General features: G+C 43.7%; 1 protein-coding gene across 1 annotated transcript; it reads right to left on the reverse strand.

Moving 5' to 3' along the window:
- Nucleotides 1–16,028: 16,028 nt before the first annotated feature.
- Nucleotides 16,029–17,145, reverse strand: LOC103631404 (uncharacterized). Its single transcript, XM_008652322.1, has 2 exons — nucleotides 17,139–17,145; nucleotides 16,029–17,053 (listed from the first exon to the last, which is right to left on the reverse strand). The coding sequence occupies exons 1-2, from the start codon at nucleotides 17,143–17,145 to the stop codon at nucleotides 16,029–16,031; spliced, it is 1,032 nt and encodes a 343-aa protein (XP_008650544.1).
- Nucleotides 17,146–19,162: the final 2,017 nt, after the last annotated feature.

Consider the following 19,162-nt stretch of genomic DNA (forward strand, 5'->3'; position numbering starts at 1 on the left):
AAAGTGAAACTACAAAATAGAAGAACCGGATTTTATTTTTCTGGCATAAAAAGACAAATGTCTCCCCAAGAACAACTAATAGCAGATTCTCTCATACCTAATGCACTGTCAGTTGATGAATTGCAAAGTATTCCAAAAAGGAAACATCACAAGGATGCCCAGCCCCAAGAAGAAACACATGAGTGTTACATTGATGGATGGACTATTACTTGCACACAGTTTCAGCCTCGTCGTCGCATCAGGTCCAAGAAACAAAAAGTGAAACATGGAAAAAGTCAAGAAATAACTTCAAGAAAAGCTTGCTATCAATGTGGACATGAAGGTCATTACTTTCTGTTGGGTCTATGCTTCGTCGCCGAAGGTCTTCTAGGAAGAAGCGGCTTTCGGCTGAAGCTGTTTGTACGAGATGGCCGAAGGTTCCTCTTCATGAAGCTTCGGTATTACAAACCGACTTAAAGATAGAATGACCTTTTAGTTCATAAAGGTCTGAGTCAATGTTGTAAACTTTTATGAGGGGCATAATTGTAATTCCTCACAGGCTGTGTCCTGTGCCTATAAATAGTGAACAGTATTCCTTTACTGTTCACGCATTCTGGTAATTGCAATCGCATCATTCGAAATCAACCTTTGCCAAGGCAGAGGTATAACTGTTCTCAATGACTCAATATATATTGGCTAAATATAATATGATTTGTTTATGTTTCATCTAACTTCTGATACCTTCTATTTTATGCTACCTTATGCAATCTATTGAATTTCGATTACGAAGATTTAACCTTCGTAATCGTATTTTTGTCAACCTTCGTCCAAGGTTTATTATCCTCAAGGGAATAATGCTCCGTGGACGAAGGACGTTAACATTTAACATTTTATGTTGCCTTGTTCTTAACTCATAGCATTTGAGAACAAGTCCCCAACATTGGCGCCCACCTCCGGTGAACTCACTTCCACTTTTTGAGCTGATGGCTTCGTTCAACGATCAAGCTGGAGCTGCTTCGGACCCGAAGCTGGTGCTCCCGATCACAGGTGGTTCGTCCTCAGAGCCAGCCAACAAGAAACAGAAGAAGGAAGCGCAGAGAAGGGTACAACATGTTGGGGTGCAAGGACCCTTCATCAAGTCAAGATGGTCTCACATTCCTATTACCTTCTCCCAAGAGGACCTTCAGCTCAAGGATTACCCACACAACGATGCCATGGTTATCTCTTGTGTTATCAAAGGATTTCTGGTCCACAATGTCTTGGTTGACACAGGCAGTGCAGCTGATATCATATTTGCTAAGGCCTTCAGACAAATGCAAGAGCCAGAAGATAAGATTCATGATGCTACACATCCTCTCTCTGGCTTCGGAGGAAGACAGATTGTAGCACTGGGCAAGATCACCATGTTAGTGACCTTCGGGTTCATCAATAACACTAGAACTGAGCAAGTTGTGTTTGACATTGTTGACATGGAATACCCTTACAATGCAATTATTGGTCGTGGCACCCTAAATGCTTTCGAATCAATTCTTCATCCTGCTTATCTTTGCATGAAGATACCTTCGGATCAAGGACCCATCGCTATTCATGGAAGTCAGGAAGCTGCCAGAAGGGCCGAAGGAAACTGGACTGACTCAAAAGCAATCCATAACATAGATGGAGCTGAAGCTTGTGAACAATACAAATTCAGAAGGGAGAAAGCAGCTTCAGCAGATCAGCCGAAGTCCATGCTTTTATGTGAGGACATAGCAGAGCAGAAGGTGCTGTTGGGCTCTCAATTATCCGAAGAGCAGGAGAAAACCTTGATAAGATTTTTGTTCAACAACAAAGATGTTTTTGCATGGTCAGCCAATGATCTCTGCGGAGTAAATAGCGATGTTATTGAACATTCGCTCAATGTTGACCCATCCTTCAGACCCAGAAAGCAGAAGCTTCGGAAAATGTCTGATGATAAGACCGAAGGTGCTCGTAATGAAGTCAAAAGGCTCCTCGCTGCAGGAGTTATCAGAGAAGTAACGTACCCAGAATGGCTAGCTAACACTGTTATGGTAAAAAAGGCCAATGGCAAGTGGCGAATGTGTATCGATTTTACAGATCTCAACAAGGCTTGTCCGAAGGACGAATTCCCATTGCCAAGGATAGACTCTTTAGTTGATGCAGCAGCTTCTTCAGAGCTCATGAGTCTGCTAGACTGTTACTCAGGCTATCACCAAATCTGGATGAAGAAGGAAGATGAGCCGAAGACTAGCTTCATAACCCCAAGTGGCACATATTGCTATCTTCGGATGCCTGAGGGGCTCAAAAACGCCGGAGGAAGTTTCAGCAGAATGACTGCGAAGGTTCTCCAGTCTCAGATAGGCAGAAATGTGCTAACTTATGTTGATGACATCATTGTAAAAAGCACGAAACAGGAAAATCATATTGCTGATTTGCAGGAGACCTTCGCCAGTTTCAGACAAGCTGGTTTAAAGTTGAATCCAGAAAAATGTGTCTTCGGAGTAAAGAAGGGGAAATTTCTTGGATGCTTGGTTTCAACAAAGGGAATCGAAGCTAATCCAAGTAAAATTGAAGCTATACTTCGAATGGAGCCACCAACTACAAAAAAAGAGGCCCAAAGGCTGACAGGAAGGTTGGCATCTCTCAATAGATTCATATCCAGATCAGCAGAGAGAAACTTACCATTCTTCGAAGTGCTGAAGTCAGCCGAAGTCTTTCAATGGGGACCAATCCAGCAGAAGGCCTTTGAAGAGCTGAAACAGTATTTGATAGATCTAACAACACTAACTCCACCTACGCCAGGGGCTCCTTTGTTATTATATGTGGCAGCTTCGCACTCAGCGGTAAGTGCAGCACTTGTTCAGGAGAAGCTTGAAGGCCAAGTTAAGAGGCAGGCCCCAATATATTTTGTATCCGAGGTTCTTAGTTTATCAAAGAAAAATTATACAGAGTTGGAGAAGGTACTGTATGCTGTCTTGATGGCCTCCAGGAAGCTTCGGCACTATTTTCAAGCTTACAACATAATTGTTCCTTCTTCACAACCTCTGAAGGATATTATGAGGAACCGAGAAGCTACTGGAAGGATTGGAAAATGGGCTGCAGAGCTCAATGAATTTTGTATTGAATATGTTCATAGGTCTTCGATTCAGTCCCAGGCGTTAGCAGACTTCATTGCTGACTGGACGCCAGGGGCTCAGGAGGAAGAAACAAATAAAGACGCCGAAGCATGGACAGTGTTTTGCGATGGGTCTTGGGGAACCTTCGGAGCGGGAGCGGCTGCTGTGTTGGTTTCACCTTCCAAAGTTAAAACTTGCTATGCGGCAAAACTTGATTTTAGTTGCACAAATAACATTGCCGAGTACGAAGCCCTGCTTTTGGGTCTTCGGAAGCTAAAAGCAATGGGAATCAGAAGGGCCATACTTAAAACTGATTCCCAGGTTGTTTCGGGTCATATTGACAAGAGTTGCAAGGCTAAAGATCCGAAGCTTGAAAAATATCTGGATATGGTTCGAAGAGTTGAAGCTTCCTTCGAAGGATTTTCTGTCAAAAATATCCCTCGAGGACAAAATGAGCATGCTGATTTGCTAGCTAAGTCAGCAGCACAGGGGCTGCCCTTACCTTCGGATGTGTTCTTCGAAACAATAAAGGCACCTTCAATGGAACTCCTTGAAAGAGCAGTCCTCAATATATCTCCTGTTTATAGCGAAGATTGGAGAACTGAGATCGTCTCTTACCTATAGGGTAAATTCCTTTCAGATGACGAAGCTTATAACAAGAGAATAGAGGCAAGAGCTCGTCCATATGTCATGATAGAAGGGGAGTTGTACAAGCATGGAGTTTGTGCTCCGCTACTCAAGTGTTTATCTAGAACCGAAGGTATAGAGTTAATGAAAGAAATACATGCAGGCCTGTGTGGATCTCACATTGGATCTAGGCTGTTACTTGGAAAAAATTTCCGCCAAGGGTTTTATTGGCCGAAGGCAGCTTCGGATGCAGCAGAATTAGTTCAAAAGTGCGAAGGTTGTCAGAAATGTGCAAGAGATCAAAAACAACCTTCGTCCTTAACACAGCTCATACAACCCATTTGGCCATTGCAAAGGTGGGGCCTTGACTTGTTAGGTCCGTTACCACCGGCCCAAGGGAACCTAAGGTATGTTGTAGTGGCTGTGGAATATTTTTCTAAATGGATTGAGGCAAAGCCTTTAGCCACAATAACTTCGGCCACCGTCCAAAAGTTTTTCTGGCAGAATATTGTTTGTCGTTTCGGGGTACCAAAGGCTATCACTATGGATAATGGAACACAGTTTGACTCCGAAGCTTTCAGGGATTTCTGTGATCAAATTGGTACGAAGATCCATTTTGCATCAGTCAGGCATCCGGAGTCAAACGGACTCGTTGAAAGAGCCAATGGCATTATAATGACAGGAATAATGAAGTTAATCTTCAATCAACCCAGGGGAAAGTGGACAGATCAGTTAACCAAAGTGGTGTGGAGCCACAACACAACAACATCAAGGTCTACAGGCTTTACTCCATTCAAGTTATTATTCGGTGACGAAGCAATAACTCCGGAGGAAGCTAGAACCGGATCAATAAGAGTAGTAGCTTCGGCAGAATCAGGTTCCGAAGCTGCTTATTCTGTGGAAAAAGATGCTTTAGAAGGGATCAGGCTGCAAGCCGTGGAGAACATCAATAAATATCAAGCCGAAACAATCAAATGGCGTGATAGAAAGGTTCGGCTAAAGAATATTGAGCCAGGACATTTGGTGCTTCGAGGAGTGGCCAACCCAGATACAGTAGGCAAGTTGCAGCTGAAATGGGAAGGACCTTTTTTGGTAGTATCTTCGTCAAGACCCGGTTCGTACAGATTGAAGGATATGGACGGTAACGACATTCCTAGATCTTGGAATGCGGATGAGCTTCGGCGATATTATGTATAACTTGATGTAATTTTCTACATTTTTTCACTTTTTCTTTCATGGCACCCTTTTCCTTTCTGAAGGGGGAGAAAGGTTTTTAATGGGGCCATCACATGTAATTTCCTTTTTTAGTTCTATAAGAGCAAAATCCCCCAAGGTTGTAAATGTAAAAGCTGAGAACGCACCATCGAGTGCCAAAAAGTAAAGGCGAAGAGGCTCCAAAGTCGTTCCTAAGGGAATGCAGAGCTTACAGCGAAAAGTCAACGCTGATTCCGCCAAAAGTAAAGGCGAAGAAGCTCCAAAGTCGTTCCTAAGGGAATGCAGAGCTTACAGCGAAAAGTCAACGCTGATTCCGCCAAAAGTAAAGGCGAAGAAGCTCCAAAGTCGTTCCTAAGGGAATGCAAAGCTGAGGTGTGATTGTTTTTAACGAAATAATGGCTATGAGTATGGCTTCGGATACGTGTTTGGACATTCATTTGCACATCGCATTACATCATAGCATTTGCATTCATAAACATTCATCCAGGCATATGTAGGATAATCATCATCATGGCATAAGTGGTTGCTTCGGCAAAAAGAAAAAAAAAGAAAGAAAGAGCTTCGTGTACAAAAAGGAGGGCTTCGAAAAGAAGGGAAATGTTGTTTTCTATGCTTCGCTGCGTACGAAAAGAAGGGAAGGTGTTTTTTCGCCTTCGGCTCAAAAAAGAAAATTTCGTCCACATCAAAGCACTTCTCATACATCAATGGAAGGATAAGAATATATTACAAGGTATGAACAGAATTTATTAAAGACAAGTTTTAGTTACATTTACAAAAGTTATCTCAAAAGTTTCTTAAGTACTGTCTACAGTCTACTATTTAATCTCCAAGGAGCTTCAGCTTCGGCGTCATTTTTTAATCATCGGCTTCGGCTTCGTCATCCTACATGAATAAAGTTGTTGTAAGTCAAAATCGAGCTTGAAGGAAGAGGTAAGCACAAGGTATGATTTCTTACTGGTTCAAGATGACTCCGAGCTTCGTCTCCAGCCTTTTCTCGCCCACCTTTTGTCCATATCATTTTTACAAATCTGTTAGAGATACTTCGGGCGAGATCAGGAATGTCATCTAGGATTGATGGTGATAAAGTGAAATTTGGCCTATTGACAATCTTTCCATGATCGCAGCCAGCTTTTAGGAAAGCTGCAGCAGTGCCCCGAGAAGCTACCCAGGCACAGAAGTCACCGTGCCCAGCTATGACTTCGTCGAGCTCGTCAATTTCACCCTCAATATGTTCGAAGGTCTTCGGTAGATCTTCAGCTGAGGGGGTGAATTTCTCACTGCTGGTTCCAACTGAGTGGAAAATTTTTCTTAATCGTTGAATGCATTTGTTGCTAAATTCCAAACATTTTTCTTGAAGGCTCGTCAATAGTTTTTTCAAATCTGAATTTTGTTGAGCTTCGGCTTCAAGTTTTGCATTAAGATCTTGCTTTTCTTGTTCGAACTGCTCAGATTGGCGGAGAAGCTTCGTGTTCAGTTCTGTTATTTTTGCTTCGGCTTCCGCCAATAAACCTTCGGTTGCCTGGAGCTCAAAGTTCTTTTTCTCGATAGCATCTGATTGCTCCTTTATTTTGCTTTCCAAATTTTCAATTATAACTTCGTGCTTCTTGTCTTCAAAATCTTGCTGCATTTTCAAGGCTTTGCTCAACAGCATACTCTGCACGAAAACAACCTTCGTTAGACATGTTTTCATTATCAAAAATAATAAAGGTTAAGGGAAAAGAAGTTCACCTTAAAATTGGAATAAAATAAACTACCAACGATATGTTGTAGTCGGTAGCGGCTGATGTCTGTTTCTAGCTTCGGAAAACCGATACTCTTTGACAGAGTACCGATAACTTTGGCTCCAGTTTGATCTCGAATACAATCTAATTTTTCATCATCAATGCCTCCGAAGAGGAGTGCTCCAGGTTTGTATCCGCAGGATTTGGCATACTCTCTAAGCTCTTCTATTTCAGCTTTTGACAGTTTGTCTCCAACTAAATTCTGGAACATGAAGGCTTCGTTTTCTGAAGCTTCATCAGCAATTTCCTTTCCTTTCCCCGACGTTGCGGTCGCGGCCTCTTCGGCGGCGGTGGTAGCTTCTTCTGTGGCCATGTCTAGCAGTATTTTGTTAATATGTTCGATTGTGCTCTCCAGGTTTAAATCTTTAGCTGAGGCAGCTTCGGCAGCCGCGACCTCCGAAGGTGTGATTTCAATATCTGTCATTTCCTCAGCCGCTGGTGTCTTCTGAGCTGAAGCTCTTGGTGGTGTCTTGTCAATTACCTTTGTCACACTGATGATTCTCTGTCTCTTTACTTTAGTCGTTTTCTTCATTTTTTTGGGCTCCTTTTCCTTCTGAAAAAACTTTGTCAGTTGAGGCCCCAATGGACTTAGCTTCGCAGGCAGGGATTCAGTCATTACCTTCAAAATTGCCTCCACATCAGTGGCAGAGGGTGATGCGGGGGATTCTTCTTCGTCGGATATTTTTCGCTTCGGAGAAGACGCTTTCCTCTTCTTTGGAATTTTCTTCTTTGGTGTTTCTTTTTCATCTTCATTTGAGGCTTCGGTTATCCTTTTCCTTTTCTGGCCTCCGGCACCTTTGTTCAGATTTTCATAGTCAGGGTATTCAAAACCTAAGGCGTCCAGCACTCGGTTCAGTCTTCGCTTCGGACGGGTGCCGAAGGCCGCAGTCATCAATTGATCTTCTTTTTTGGAATAATTGCCAAGTATTTCATTGCACATTACTTCAATTGTGTCTAGCCACTCTTGGCAAGACGTTTTAAAGTATTTCTTAAACTTAAAATAGTAAGGTAAACGCACAAGTTCACCTTCTTTCTTCTCTCCCTTTAGCTTCGGCATTTCCCATTCTTTCAAACTAGGAAAAACTTTGAAAGCCAAAAACTCCTGAACTAGGTCTCTTGTACTGATATGCTCTGCAATAATTCTGAATTCATTCAGTGCTTGTTGTGTTCGACCTTCGGGTGTCATGTTGCAGCGAGGTCGGGTTTCTCTGAAGATTAGTTCGAGTGGACTTTGCACAAGTTTCTCCTTGTCGTCATCAACCTTGACATAGAACCACTCCGATTTCCAGCCTGCTGCCCATTTGCTCCGGTAACTGATTACAGGAAACTTTGTGGTTTTCCGATAGGCGAAGTTATAGCAACCAAAATTGTTGTGTAATCCATCCTTTCTAGCCTTCGTCTGATAATGCAGCTCGTGAACCCGGCAAAAGCTGTCCGCAAATGGCTCCACTGCTTGGCTTCGGAGTGCCCAGATATAAACACTAAGCCTAACAATAGCGTTAGGAGTCAACTGATGAAAATAGATACCGAACCTCTTCAGTACCTCTGCAATAATTCCATGTAGGGGGAATCTTAATCCAGCCTTCAGAAAGCTTTTGAAAATAACAATTTCATCCTTCTCCGGCTTTGGGGTAGTCTCTTCTCCCCCGAAGCGTAATAGCTTCTTCTGATTTTCATTAAAAAAGCCCGACTTTACCATCTTGGAGAGATCAGCCTTCGAAACAGTAGACTTTCCGAAGTCCAAGTGGCTGGGCTTGCTTGGCATGACAATACGATAATCATCTTCGGGATCAGTTTCCTCAATATCTTCTTCTTCTGCTTCGGCAACTGCTTGTTCTGCATGTTCCGCATCATCACTGGGGATCTTTTCCAAAGTTACCAGTCCGGATCTTTGCATCGCTTCGGAGATGGGAACAGTCTCCGAACCTTCAGCTTCGCCCCCCTCATGCTCAACCCTAGCGGTAGAACGTACTCTGGCCATTTAATTCTGAATTTGTGGAAATTAAATACTTTTTTCTTCCGAAGTTTTTTGTTTTGACGAAGCAGGCTTCAAGTTGGAGCTTCGTTCGATTCCAAGAGTCAAGCTTCGGCGATGGTTAAAAATTTTGGCAGCAGAACAGTGCAAATAGCAATGAATGCTGTGGTAACTTCACACCTACTCGTCTGTTTATATAGTACTGCAGGTAAGAAGGCGAAGCGCCAGGATTTTTACACCAGGTGGACACCCGCTTGCACTCACTGCACGGTGGACCGCAGGGACAAACAGTAACTCTGCAAGGTGGGACCACTACGCGCTGGGAAACCGAATCGTTTCTCGACAACGAGCTCAGGGAAGGTGTTTTTTGGACCTTCGGCTCCCCGAAGCTTAAGAGACTTTTTTCACGGACCAAGCTCGTTACGAAAAACGATCTAGCACCGCGAAAGGGGCTATTGTTGGGTCTATTCTTCGTCGCCGAAGGTCTTCTAGGAAGAAGCGGCTTTCGGCTGAAGCTGTTTGTACGAGATGGCCGAAGGTTCCTCTTCATGAAGCTTCGGTATTACAAACCGACTTAAAGATAGAATGACCTTTTAGTTCATAAAGGTCTGAGTCAATGTTGTAAACTTTTATGAGGGGCATAATTGTAATTCCTCACAGGCTGTGTCCTGTGCCTATAAATAGTGAACAATATTCCTTTACTGTTCACGCATTCTGGTAATTGCAATCGCATCATTCGGAATCAACCTTTGCCAAGGCAGAGGTATAACTGTTCTCAATGACTCAATATATATTGGCTAAATATAATATGATTTGTTTATGTTTCATCTAACTTCTGATACCTTCTATTTTATGCTACCTTATGCAATCTATTGAATTTCGATTACGAAGATTTAACCTTCGTAATCGTATTTTTGTCAACCTTCGTCCAAGGTTTATTATCCTCAAGGGAATAATGCTCCGTGGACGAAGGACGTTAACATTTAACATTTTATGTTGCCTTGTTCTTAATTCATAGCATTTGAGAACAAGTCCCCAACACTTTCGTAACTGTCCTGAGAAGAGTTCATTACAGATCACCTCCGAGATGAAGCTATCTCAGTCTTCAGACATGGAACATGAACAAAAATGCACAGAAACTTCTACCAACAACGTAAAGACAACTCCACCATGTAACTTATCAAGTCGTGCTTGCTTTGGTTGTGGTGATACCGGCCATCTTGTTAATAGTTGTCTTAAGAAGGATGTGGAGATCAATAAGGTCCAAAAGAAAAGACAACACCCTGAAACTCATGCATCAACAAAGAATAAACAACGGAAAAAGTCCATAGGTAGGATAAGTTATGTAGTGACAGGAACTATTCCATATGATAATGCAGTATTTTTTGGAACACTGGTCATTCAAACAACCATCGCCACCGTGTTGTATGATCCTCGTACAACACATTCCTTTATCAGTGCCCAGTTTGCAACAAAGTATGGTATCTTTAAGTGCCCCTTGAGATCAAGGATGGCCATCAGTGCACTCGAAAGAAAAATGTTAGTAAACTACATATGTCCAAATGTAAGTGTTAAAATGAATGGTATAGATTTTCCAGCTGATCTTATAGTGATAGAATCAATGGGAAATGATGTGATTCTTGGAAAGAATTGGTTACAAAGAACTAAGGCAGTAATCCAACATATTGAGAGAACCATGTGTTTGGAAACCCCATCAAGAGAAAGAATAGTAGTTGAAGACAATCGACATCCAGCTCTGATTGGTGCATCTAACAAGGAAGAATAATATATCATTTAGCTAGAAGAAGTATGTCTCACGAAGAAAAAAATGTGTCAAGGTGTTGCCCCTTTCAAGATTTGTAATTGTGTTAAGTGATATATGAATAAATTTGGAGAATCTTTCGCACCTATTGTGTTTTGCCTCTTTATAAAGAGAATAAAGTATGGTGTCATCTACTATATGCAAACAATGTGATACACTAGTTGCCCTAAAGTCCCGCTCAAGTCTTTCTCTCAAATTGTGCTCAAAGAAATATTGTTGGATCAGAAAGATGATTTGGATATCATGCTCTAAAATCTATAAAGTTCAAAAGATCTTTGTTAAGGATTTTAAAACTTGTACACTCTTGTAGTATGATGAAGCTAGGCGGAATTAGAAAATCATCCTTAACTAATCTTATCTTGGAAATCAAAATGTTGTGTTAGCTCTTTATCTTAATGTCATGCAAGCCTCTTATGCAGTCTGTCTCACTAAACTCTGTTACTCTCTGACTAGATGATGAACCCCAATGAAAATAAAGTAAATGATGCCAACGACAATATTCCTACCTTAACAACTATGAACGAGAAAAATGAGTCACAGAGCTATTCGATGAATGGAATGAAGAACAACAAAAGGAATAGAAAAATGTTTGGATACATGATTAGTCCACCTCAATCACAAGCAAAAGCCACGATACACATGGATACCCAAACAGAAGAATCAAGTCACGCTAAGCTATATGAGATACAAACACCCAATCAACTCTCATCCCCTATTGGTCAAACAAAGTTGACTCGCAAAGAACTCAAAGCAAGAGGTGCTTGCTACTACTGCAACAATGAAGGACATATTATTCGCAAATGCCCCAAGAAGCGTCTAGACCGACTAGAGAAGAAAGCTGCCAAGCATGACCTAAGCGATAATTCAGAAGACCAACCATTTTATAAGTACGATGATGAAGGTCGCTTGATTAGTATTCATTGCGGAGCAAAGAAGTAAGGAAGTTCCTTAATCTTAGAAGAGTTCAATGTGAACTAAGAACCTACAAATAACCATGTATCTCCTTTGCTTTCGTGCTAGCCTTCCTTAATCTCGAGGACGAGATTCTTTTTAAGAGGGGTAGATTTGTAACACTATAAAAATCATAAAATAAAAATAATACAATTAGTTATTAATGGTATTTATGGTAATGAATTTTCTTTTAGGTGTTTGTTATTTATTTGCATTTGGAATGATTTTTTATTGCTCATAATTGATTTTTGATATTGAATATCATTTCTTCTTAAATGAAAAACCAAATAATTAATATAATAATTATTAGTAAAAAAATAAATATATAATTTATAAATAATTTCGGCTTAATTTTTATTTTTAGGGTTATTTAAAAATATATTTTGAATTTAGAAAAAGGAAATTCAAAAAAAAGAAAAAAAACAAACCCTAACCTAATCGGTCCACCAGGGCCCAACATCCCCAAGCGCCGCCCCTGACCTAAGCCGCGTGCGCCCCTGGCTCCTTCCTACTAGCCGCCGCTGCCGCCCCCTGATTTCTCTCCCTCCCTCTTCTCTCTCTCCATCCCCACCTCTCCTCCTCCTCCCTGCTCTCTTCCGTGCCACCCGCGCGCCTAGCCCGCGCCAGGAGCTCCTCCCCGCGCGCTACTTCCAGGCCGCCCGGCCACCCCGAAGCGCCGCGCCCGAAGCCCCCGCGCTCCAGCCGCCTGCGGTCGAGCCCGACGCCGCCCGACCGTGACCCCCTGAAGCCGAAGACCGACCCCGCGTGTCGTGCCCCTGCACCCGCTCACCGAGCCAGCCGCCGAAGCCGCGCCCAGTCCGACCGCGACGCCCGCGACAGATCCTCTACTTCAATGGAGCCGTTACTCCCCCATTACTCTCCATGGAAAAAACTGGCGCCATTAATGGCCGATTGAAGACACCGTCGCGCCGCTCCCTCCCCTTGGCGCCTCTCTCTCCCTCCCCCTCTCTATAAAAGGTCCCGGACGAGCTCTTCCCCTCTCCCCCTCCCCTGTCCAAGCTTTTCCCCATCTCTACCTCGCCCACGCGTGTTCGTCGGCCGCCGTTCGTTGTTCGCCGGAGCTCACGCCCCGTCATCTGCACCCCCAGTCGGACCGTTCGCTCGGCCGCACCCGACGCCGGCCACTTCGCGCCTTCCTCCCTCTCGCAGTGTAGCACGTCCCGTTGCCCGCGCCTTCGCCGATTCGCTGGACCGTCCACGCACCTCGCCGGTGTCTGCCACCACGCTCACTCACAGGACCGCGTCGTGCCGTGCTCGCGCCCGCGCCGAGCTCGCACCTGCGCCGTGCCTCGGCGTGCCGCACTGCCATCACGCGCTCGAGCCCGTTCGCCGTCGTCCGTTCACCCAAGGTTGAAGACAACCCGTTAATTTATTTTCCAAATCATATTTTGAATTTTGTGAATTATTGTTGTAATATTGAGATGATGTGATTCACGTGTATGATTTTAGACATTTCGATGTATGCAGGTAGCCAAAATCGAACCCCGCGACAACGCTTTGAAAATGTGCATGATTTTATAATTTTAAAAATGATTACGGTCACTATTGACTACCGCGGTGATTTTCATACTAGAAAACGTATAGAGATTTGATTTCACTTTTGTGTGTGGAACAATAATTGTTAGTAGTATTTTAAGTGTAAACTTATTGTCATGAAGAAATTGAAATAGGCACTAAGCCACGTATTTCTGGTCGAATGAAAATATATAGATTTTACTGTTCATAATAAATGTATTCATAAGTATAGCACTTAATTACTTAGAATAGTAAAATGCTTATTTATGTCATAATAACCATGAATAGGTTATTAGAAGTCCCATTTAGTAATTTACAATTAATTCTTAGTATATTAATGTTAGAAGATTTAAATAAACAATTTTTAGTTATACGTATAAATTCTATTTAGAAAAGAAAGGAGAAAACCGAAAGGATAGAATTTTATAATAATGTTAAAATAACTTAATTAGGCGCTCATACTTTTCTAATAAAGAAATTGATAGTTATATTGGTAAACATAGGTTTCTTACTAAAGAATTAGAAAATTTATTTCTAACTTTAAAATGACCTTTTTAATAGATATCATGTTTTTGATTTAATAAGGTTCGTTATAGATGTTTAAGTATAGCCGTATTAAATAGAAACTTAAAAGAATATGTAGACCATATGTTTCTTATTAAAAATAGAAGATAAATATATGTCCAATTAATAGATTATTTATATTTTCTTAATTAAAAGATAACAAGGGTCATTGCTTTTATAAACTAAAATAATATTTTACACATAATTTCCTTTCTAATGAATTAGATCATTTAGATCATTTGTTCCTATAATAGAATTAAAAATAATTAATAGATTAATTATCATTTATCATAATTTAGTAAATCAAACCTATAGTCAATTTGTTCTTAACTAGATTTATGGCATGATTAATGATTTCATAAGAATTTAGTCCACATTATATACGAATCACTTAGCTTTTCCTAAAGGAATAAAATAAAGTAATAAGAGTTTAAGTTCTTTTATAACTTAAAATGATACTTTATATATGGACTTCAAATATAATAATATAGGCTATGTGTTTTCTAATGAAATTAAAAGATAGTTATTTGTTCGTGAACTTTTGCATGAAAATCCACTTAAGGGCCTATAACCTAGTTTTTCATAAAATATGTGTTTAATAATAATGATCTTTTCACATAAAACTTATTTAGACTTATATCTTAGTTTATCATAAGTGAATGTTTAACAATGATTTATAAGATGTTCCATAATGCTTCTAAAATTAATAACGTGTTTCGTAGCCCATTAACCTTAGATATATAACATATATCTTTTCTAAAAAGGTTTTATCATCTTAATCTTAGACATATCACATATGGCGTTTTATAAAAGATTAATTTGGTGAACCTAATATTTGTATATTTTAATTAAGATATTTTTTAATCTCATGTCTTGTTTTATAAAGTATAGATCACACATTTTTGAAAAGAATACCTTTTATTATAACCCTTCAGTATAATGTTTTTGAAAAGCGAACGCTCTTTTCGTTAGGCTTTCTTTTAGCTTTACATATGGTGAATGTTGTATGTTATTGAGTGGTGTTTGTTTCTTCTTGTTTGTTTGTGTGATATTCAGTGGTTGATCTAGTAGTTAAGAATCAAGATATATTCCTATCCATGGAAGAACCTCAAGTTTTCAATAAGCAACGCAAATGGACTTCTCCCTCCGCATACTCTGTTTGATCCCAAACAATACATTTAATAAAGTTTATTCTTGGATATATATGCATAATTTGATGAGTTACCTATTTAGATACCCCTAACCTTTCCAACCTTACTCCTTGTTTAACCTGGGATTATGATCTAATCAAGTAGTTGTGCTATTGCTACAACTTAACTTTATGCAGTCACTCCTGTTTACGATATTAATGTTCCAAATGGTAAGTTTACTTTATTGTTGCTAATCTAACAATTAAGCAAGATTATTGCATATTAATTGGAACATGAAGTGACCACCCGGGAAAACAGTGCTACCATGAGGGTGGTATGGGACGCCCTTGGCCAAATAACTAGGGAAGTCTTATGTTGGGTGTTGGTCGTGGTCGACCGGAACGGGGGCATCTGGCAAGCGCTTATAGTTCCGGCTCAGGCAGATTGGATACGGGCATAGTTCCCAAAGCTTTACCCTGTAGTCTGGACTATAAATTGGTGAAGTTAGGTGTACCTTATGCAGTTGACCATTTCCAGCATTTGCATAATGAGGACTCTAGGGAAAGGCCTCGTATTGAGACCCTAGCCATTCACCTCGGAATTGAATACGGGTCTAGCTAACCCGGGCTAGAAGGGAATCATGACTCATGGGTAAAGATGTGCCACCTCTACAGAGTGTAAAACTGGTATATCAGTCGTGCTCACGGTTATGAGCAGCCTGGACTCCTCACATGATAATTGAACTTGAAGATGGAAATAAATCGAGATCCGATGATCTGCCAATGGTTTGCTTAAGTGGTTTCACTTAAGTGTTTTTGATATACTCTTATACCTCTGTTTAATGGGAATACTTGGGATTCACACTTATTAGTAAGACATGTGTTGTTAATAAAATGTTGACCAACTAAAATGCTTACCGCTCAACCTTAGCCTCACCTTGTTAAACTTGCATTAATTTTTCTCCCACTTGCTGAGCCCCGACCATAAGTGAGCTCACCCTTGCTTAAATTTTGATCAGAAGTTTGCAGATGAAGTCATGATGCTGAGCTCCATGGATGCTAGTCTAGTGATACCGTCGGTCATCTTCCTGTGGATGGATGTCCATGTTTCGTTGTACTTTGATGAATAAAGGTTAAGACATTATGTCTGTTCGAAGTATAATATGTTAATATAATCGTTATTTACGCTTTTATGCATTGTCCTTTTGATATATTACACTTGTGACGTCAACATATGTGTGGAAATAGATCCTGGCACACATATGCTATGCACCCGGCTCTGCCCTTAAAAACGGGTGTGACAACAGGTCCGCTAAATTATAAGGCAAATTATCCACTAGTAATTGTACCAAATCTGGAGCAGCACGGAGATGTACCACTCGTCCATGTGGATGCCCCTGTCGAGCTTCCTGTCAGCGTTCCACCGTAGCTTCTTGAAGTCGATCCGGTCAAACATGGGCAGGTACGTGGCGTCCAGCTGCGTGCCGAGGCAGAAGAAGTGGTCGAGCCAGAACACGCCACCGGGGCGCAGCACCCGGTTGACGTCGAAGAGCGCCGACTCGAGCATGCCGTCGGGGATCCAGCTGCTGAGCACGTGCATGGAGTGCACCACGTCCAGCGTGCCGTCAAAGAAGGGCAGCCGACTGGCCACGCTGAGGTGCATGGGCACCAGCCCACGTGACACGATGAAGCTATTGAACGGCCCATCGAAGTTCATGGACGTGGTCACCACCGTGACGCCGCGCTCCCGCATCCGCGCCGCGAACGTCCCGGACCCGCCGCCGATGTCCAGCCCGATGCGCACACTGCCCCTGGGTAGGGACCCTAGCACGTCATCGATGCTATAGTTGAGCGAGTTGCACTCGTCGCCCTTCTCCTTGTCGTGGCGCACCCAGCGGTCCTTCTCCCGCCCGCCGAGGTCGAAGCAGTCCTTGCAATCGTAGCTGCCCTTGGCCTTGCCGTGCCGCGCGAGGCAGCCGTAGCTCTTGCACGTGTACGCATCCCACATGATGCTGGTGTCCGGCGGGACCGCCCACAGGCTCGCCGGCAGCGGCGTGGGTTCCACGTACTCTGCGGGGGTGCGCGGCCGGCACCGCCGCCGCGGCAGCGGCTCGCACCCCTTGAGCATCAGCCGCTGCGCCGACGCCTTGTCGGAGGGGCACTCCCCTCCCACCGTGTAGTTTATGTATCGCTCCAGCTCGTCCCGGTACCGGTGGCACGCCTGCCCCAGCAACAGGAATGTCACCGCGTCCGCGCCCCAGCCCTTGTGCGGGCCGACCACCAGCTTCAGCTCGCCGCCCAGCTTTAGCTCCCACTGCCACAGCCCGCCCGCCGCCGCCTCTCGCTGCTCCTCCCGGCCGCCTCCATGTCAGCGGTGGGGAGGAGGGTGGGGGGATCCGCGGCAAGAAAGGGTGGGGGATCCGCGACAAGAAATCAAGAGTGGCACCTTCCATGACGAGCGGTGGGGAGGAGGGTGGGGGGATCCACGTCCAAAAAGGGTGGGGGATCCGCGACACCTTCCATCTGCGGCAAGAAATCAAGAGTGGCACCTTCCATGACGGTCGGTGGGGAGAAGGGTGGGGGGATCCGGAGCAAGAAAGGGTGGGGGATCCGCGGTACCTTCCATCCACGGCAAGAAATCAATGGCATCTGTGGCACCTTCCGGATTGCTGTCTCGGTTCCAGGTAATCGCGGATGAGAGGGGGAGGAGGGTGGGGGATCCGCGGGAGTTGATGGCGGGGAGCCCTCGGCAAAACCGTGCACCAGTATAGACTGTGGACGCCTACACTAGCGTCTTAAGAAGTAGTAGAGATATAGCACAAGGAGTGGTTTTACATAGACAATCATGTTCCTCGCCTTCTTGAGTTCCTTGGCTAGTGCCCCTACCATTGCATTGAATGTGAAAGGGAATTAGGCTTACACCTAGTTCCTAAATAATTTTGGTGGTTGAAATGCCCAACACAAATTATTGGACTAACTAGTTTGCCCAAGTGTGTAGATTATACAGGTGTAAAAGGTTCACCCTCAGCCAATAAAAAGACCAAGTGTTGGATTCATCAAAGGAGCATGAGGCAACCGAGGGCACCTCTGGCTGGAGGCACCGGACTGTCCGGTGTACACCGGACAGTGTCCGGTGCGCCCAGAGGACACCAACTCAAACTCTTCGCCCTCGGGAATTCTTGGAAGCCGGCGCGCTATAATTCACCGGACTGTCCGGTGTGCACCGGACATGTCCGGTGCTCCTAGGAAGCGCGGTCTCCAGAACTCGCCAGCCTCGGGTTCGCGCGGCAGCCGCTCCGCTAAAATTCACCGGACTGTCCGGTGTGCACCGGACTGTCCGGTGTGCCAGCGGAGCAACGGCTCCCTGCGGCGCCAACGGCTCCCTGCGGTGCATTTAATGCGCGCGCAGCGCGCGCAGACGTCAGGCACGCCCATACCGGTGCACCGGACATCAAACAGTACATGCCCGGTGTGCACCGGACACCCAGGCGGGCCCACAAGTCAGAAGCTCCAACGGCTAGAATCCAACGGCAGTGATGACGTGGCAGGGGGCACCGGACTGTCCGGTGCGCCATCGAACAGACAGGTTCCCAACGGCCACATTTGGTGGTTGGGGCTATAAATACCCCAACCACCCCACCATTCATTGCATCCAAGTTTTCCACTTCCCAACTACTACAAGAGCTCTAACATTCAATTCTAGACACACCAAAGAGATCAAATCCTCTCCAAATTCCACACGACACAATAGTGACTAGAGAGAGTGATTTGCTTGTGTTCCTTCGAGCTCTTGCGCTTGGATTGCTTCTTTTCTTTCTCACTTGTTCTTGAGATCAAAACTCCATTGTAATCAAGGCAAGAGGCACCAATTGTGTGGTGGCCCTTGTGGGGAAGTTTTGTTCCCGGCTTTGATTTGAGAAGAGAAGCTCACTTGATCCGTGGATCGTTTGAGAGAGGGAAGGGTTGAAAGAGACCCGGCCTTTGTGGCCTCCTCAACGGGGAGTAGGTTTGCAAGAACCGAACCTCGGTAAAACAAATCTCCGTGTCTCACTTGCTTATTCGCTTGGGATTTGTTTTGCGCCCCCTCTCTCGGACTCGTTTATATTTCTAACGCTAACCCGACTTGTAGTTGTGTTTATATTTGTAAATTTCAGTTTCGCCCTATTCACCCCCCCTCTAGGCGACTATCAATTGGTATCAGAGCCCGGTGCTTCATTAGAGCCTAACCGCTCGAAGTGATGTCGGGAGATCACGCCAAGAAGGAGATGGAGACCGGCGAAAAGCCCACTACAAGCCACGGGAGCACTTCATCGGAAGAGTCCCGCACCAAAAGGAGGGAGAAGAAGAGGAGCTCCTCCAACAAAGGGAAGGAGAAGAAATCTTCTTCTCACCACAAAGAGAAGAAGGAAAAATCCTCTTCCCACAAGCCGCATCGGAAAGGCGACAAGCACAAAAGGATGAGGAAGGTGG

This window comes from Zea mays, chromosome 6 (genome assembly GCF_902167145.1).
Source record: "Zea mays cultivar B73 chromosome 6, Zm-B73-REFERENCE-NAM-5.0, whole genome shotgun sequence".
Taxonomy (NCBI): domain Eukaryota; kingdom Viridiplantae; phylum Streptophyta; class Magnoliopsida; order Poales; family Poaceae; genus Zea; species Zea mays.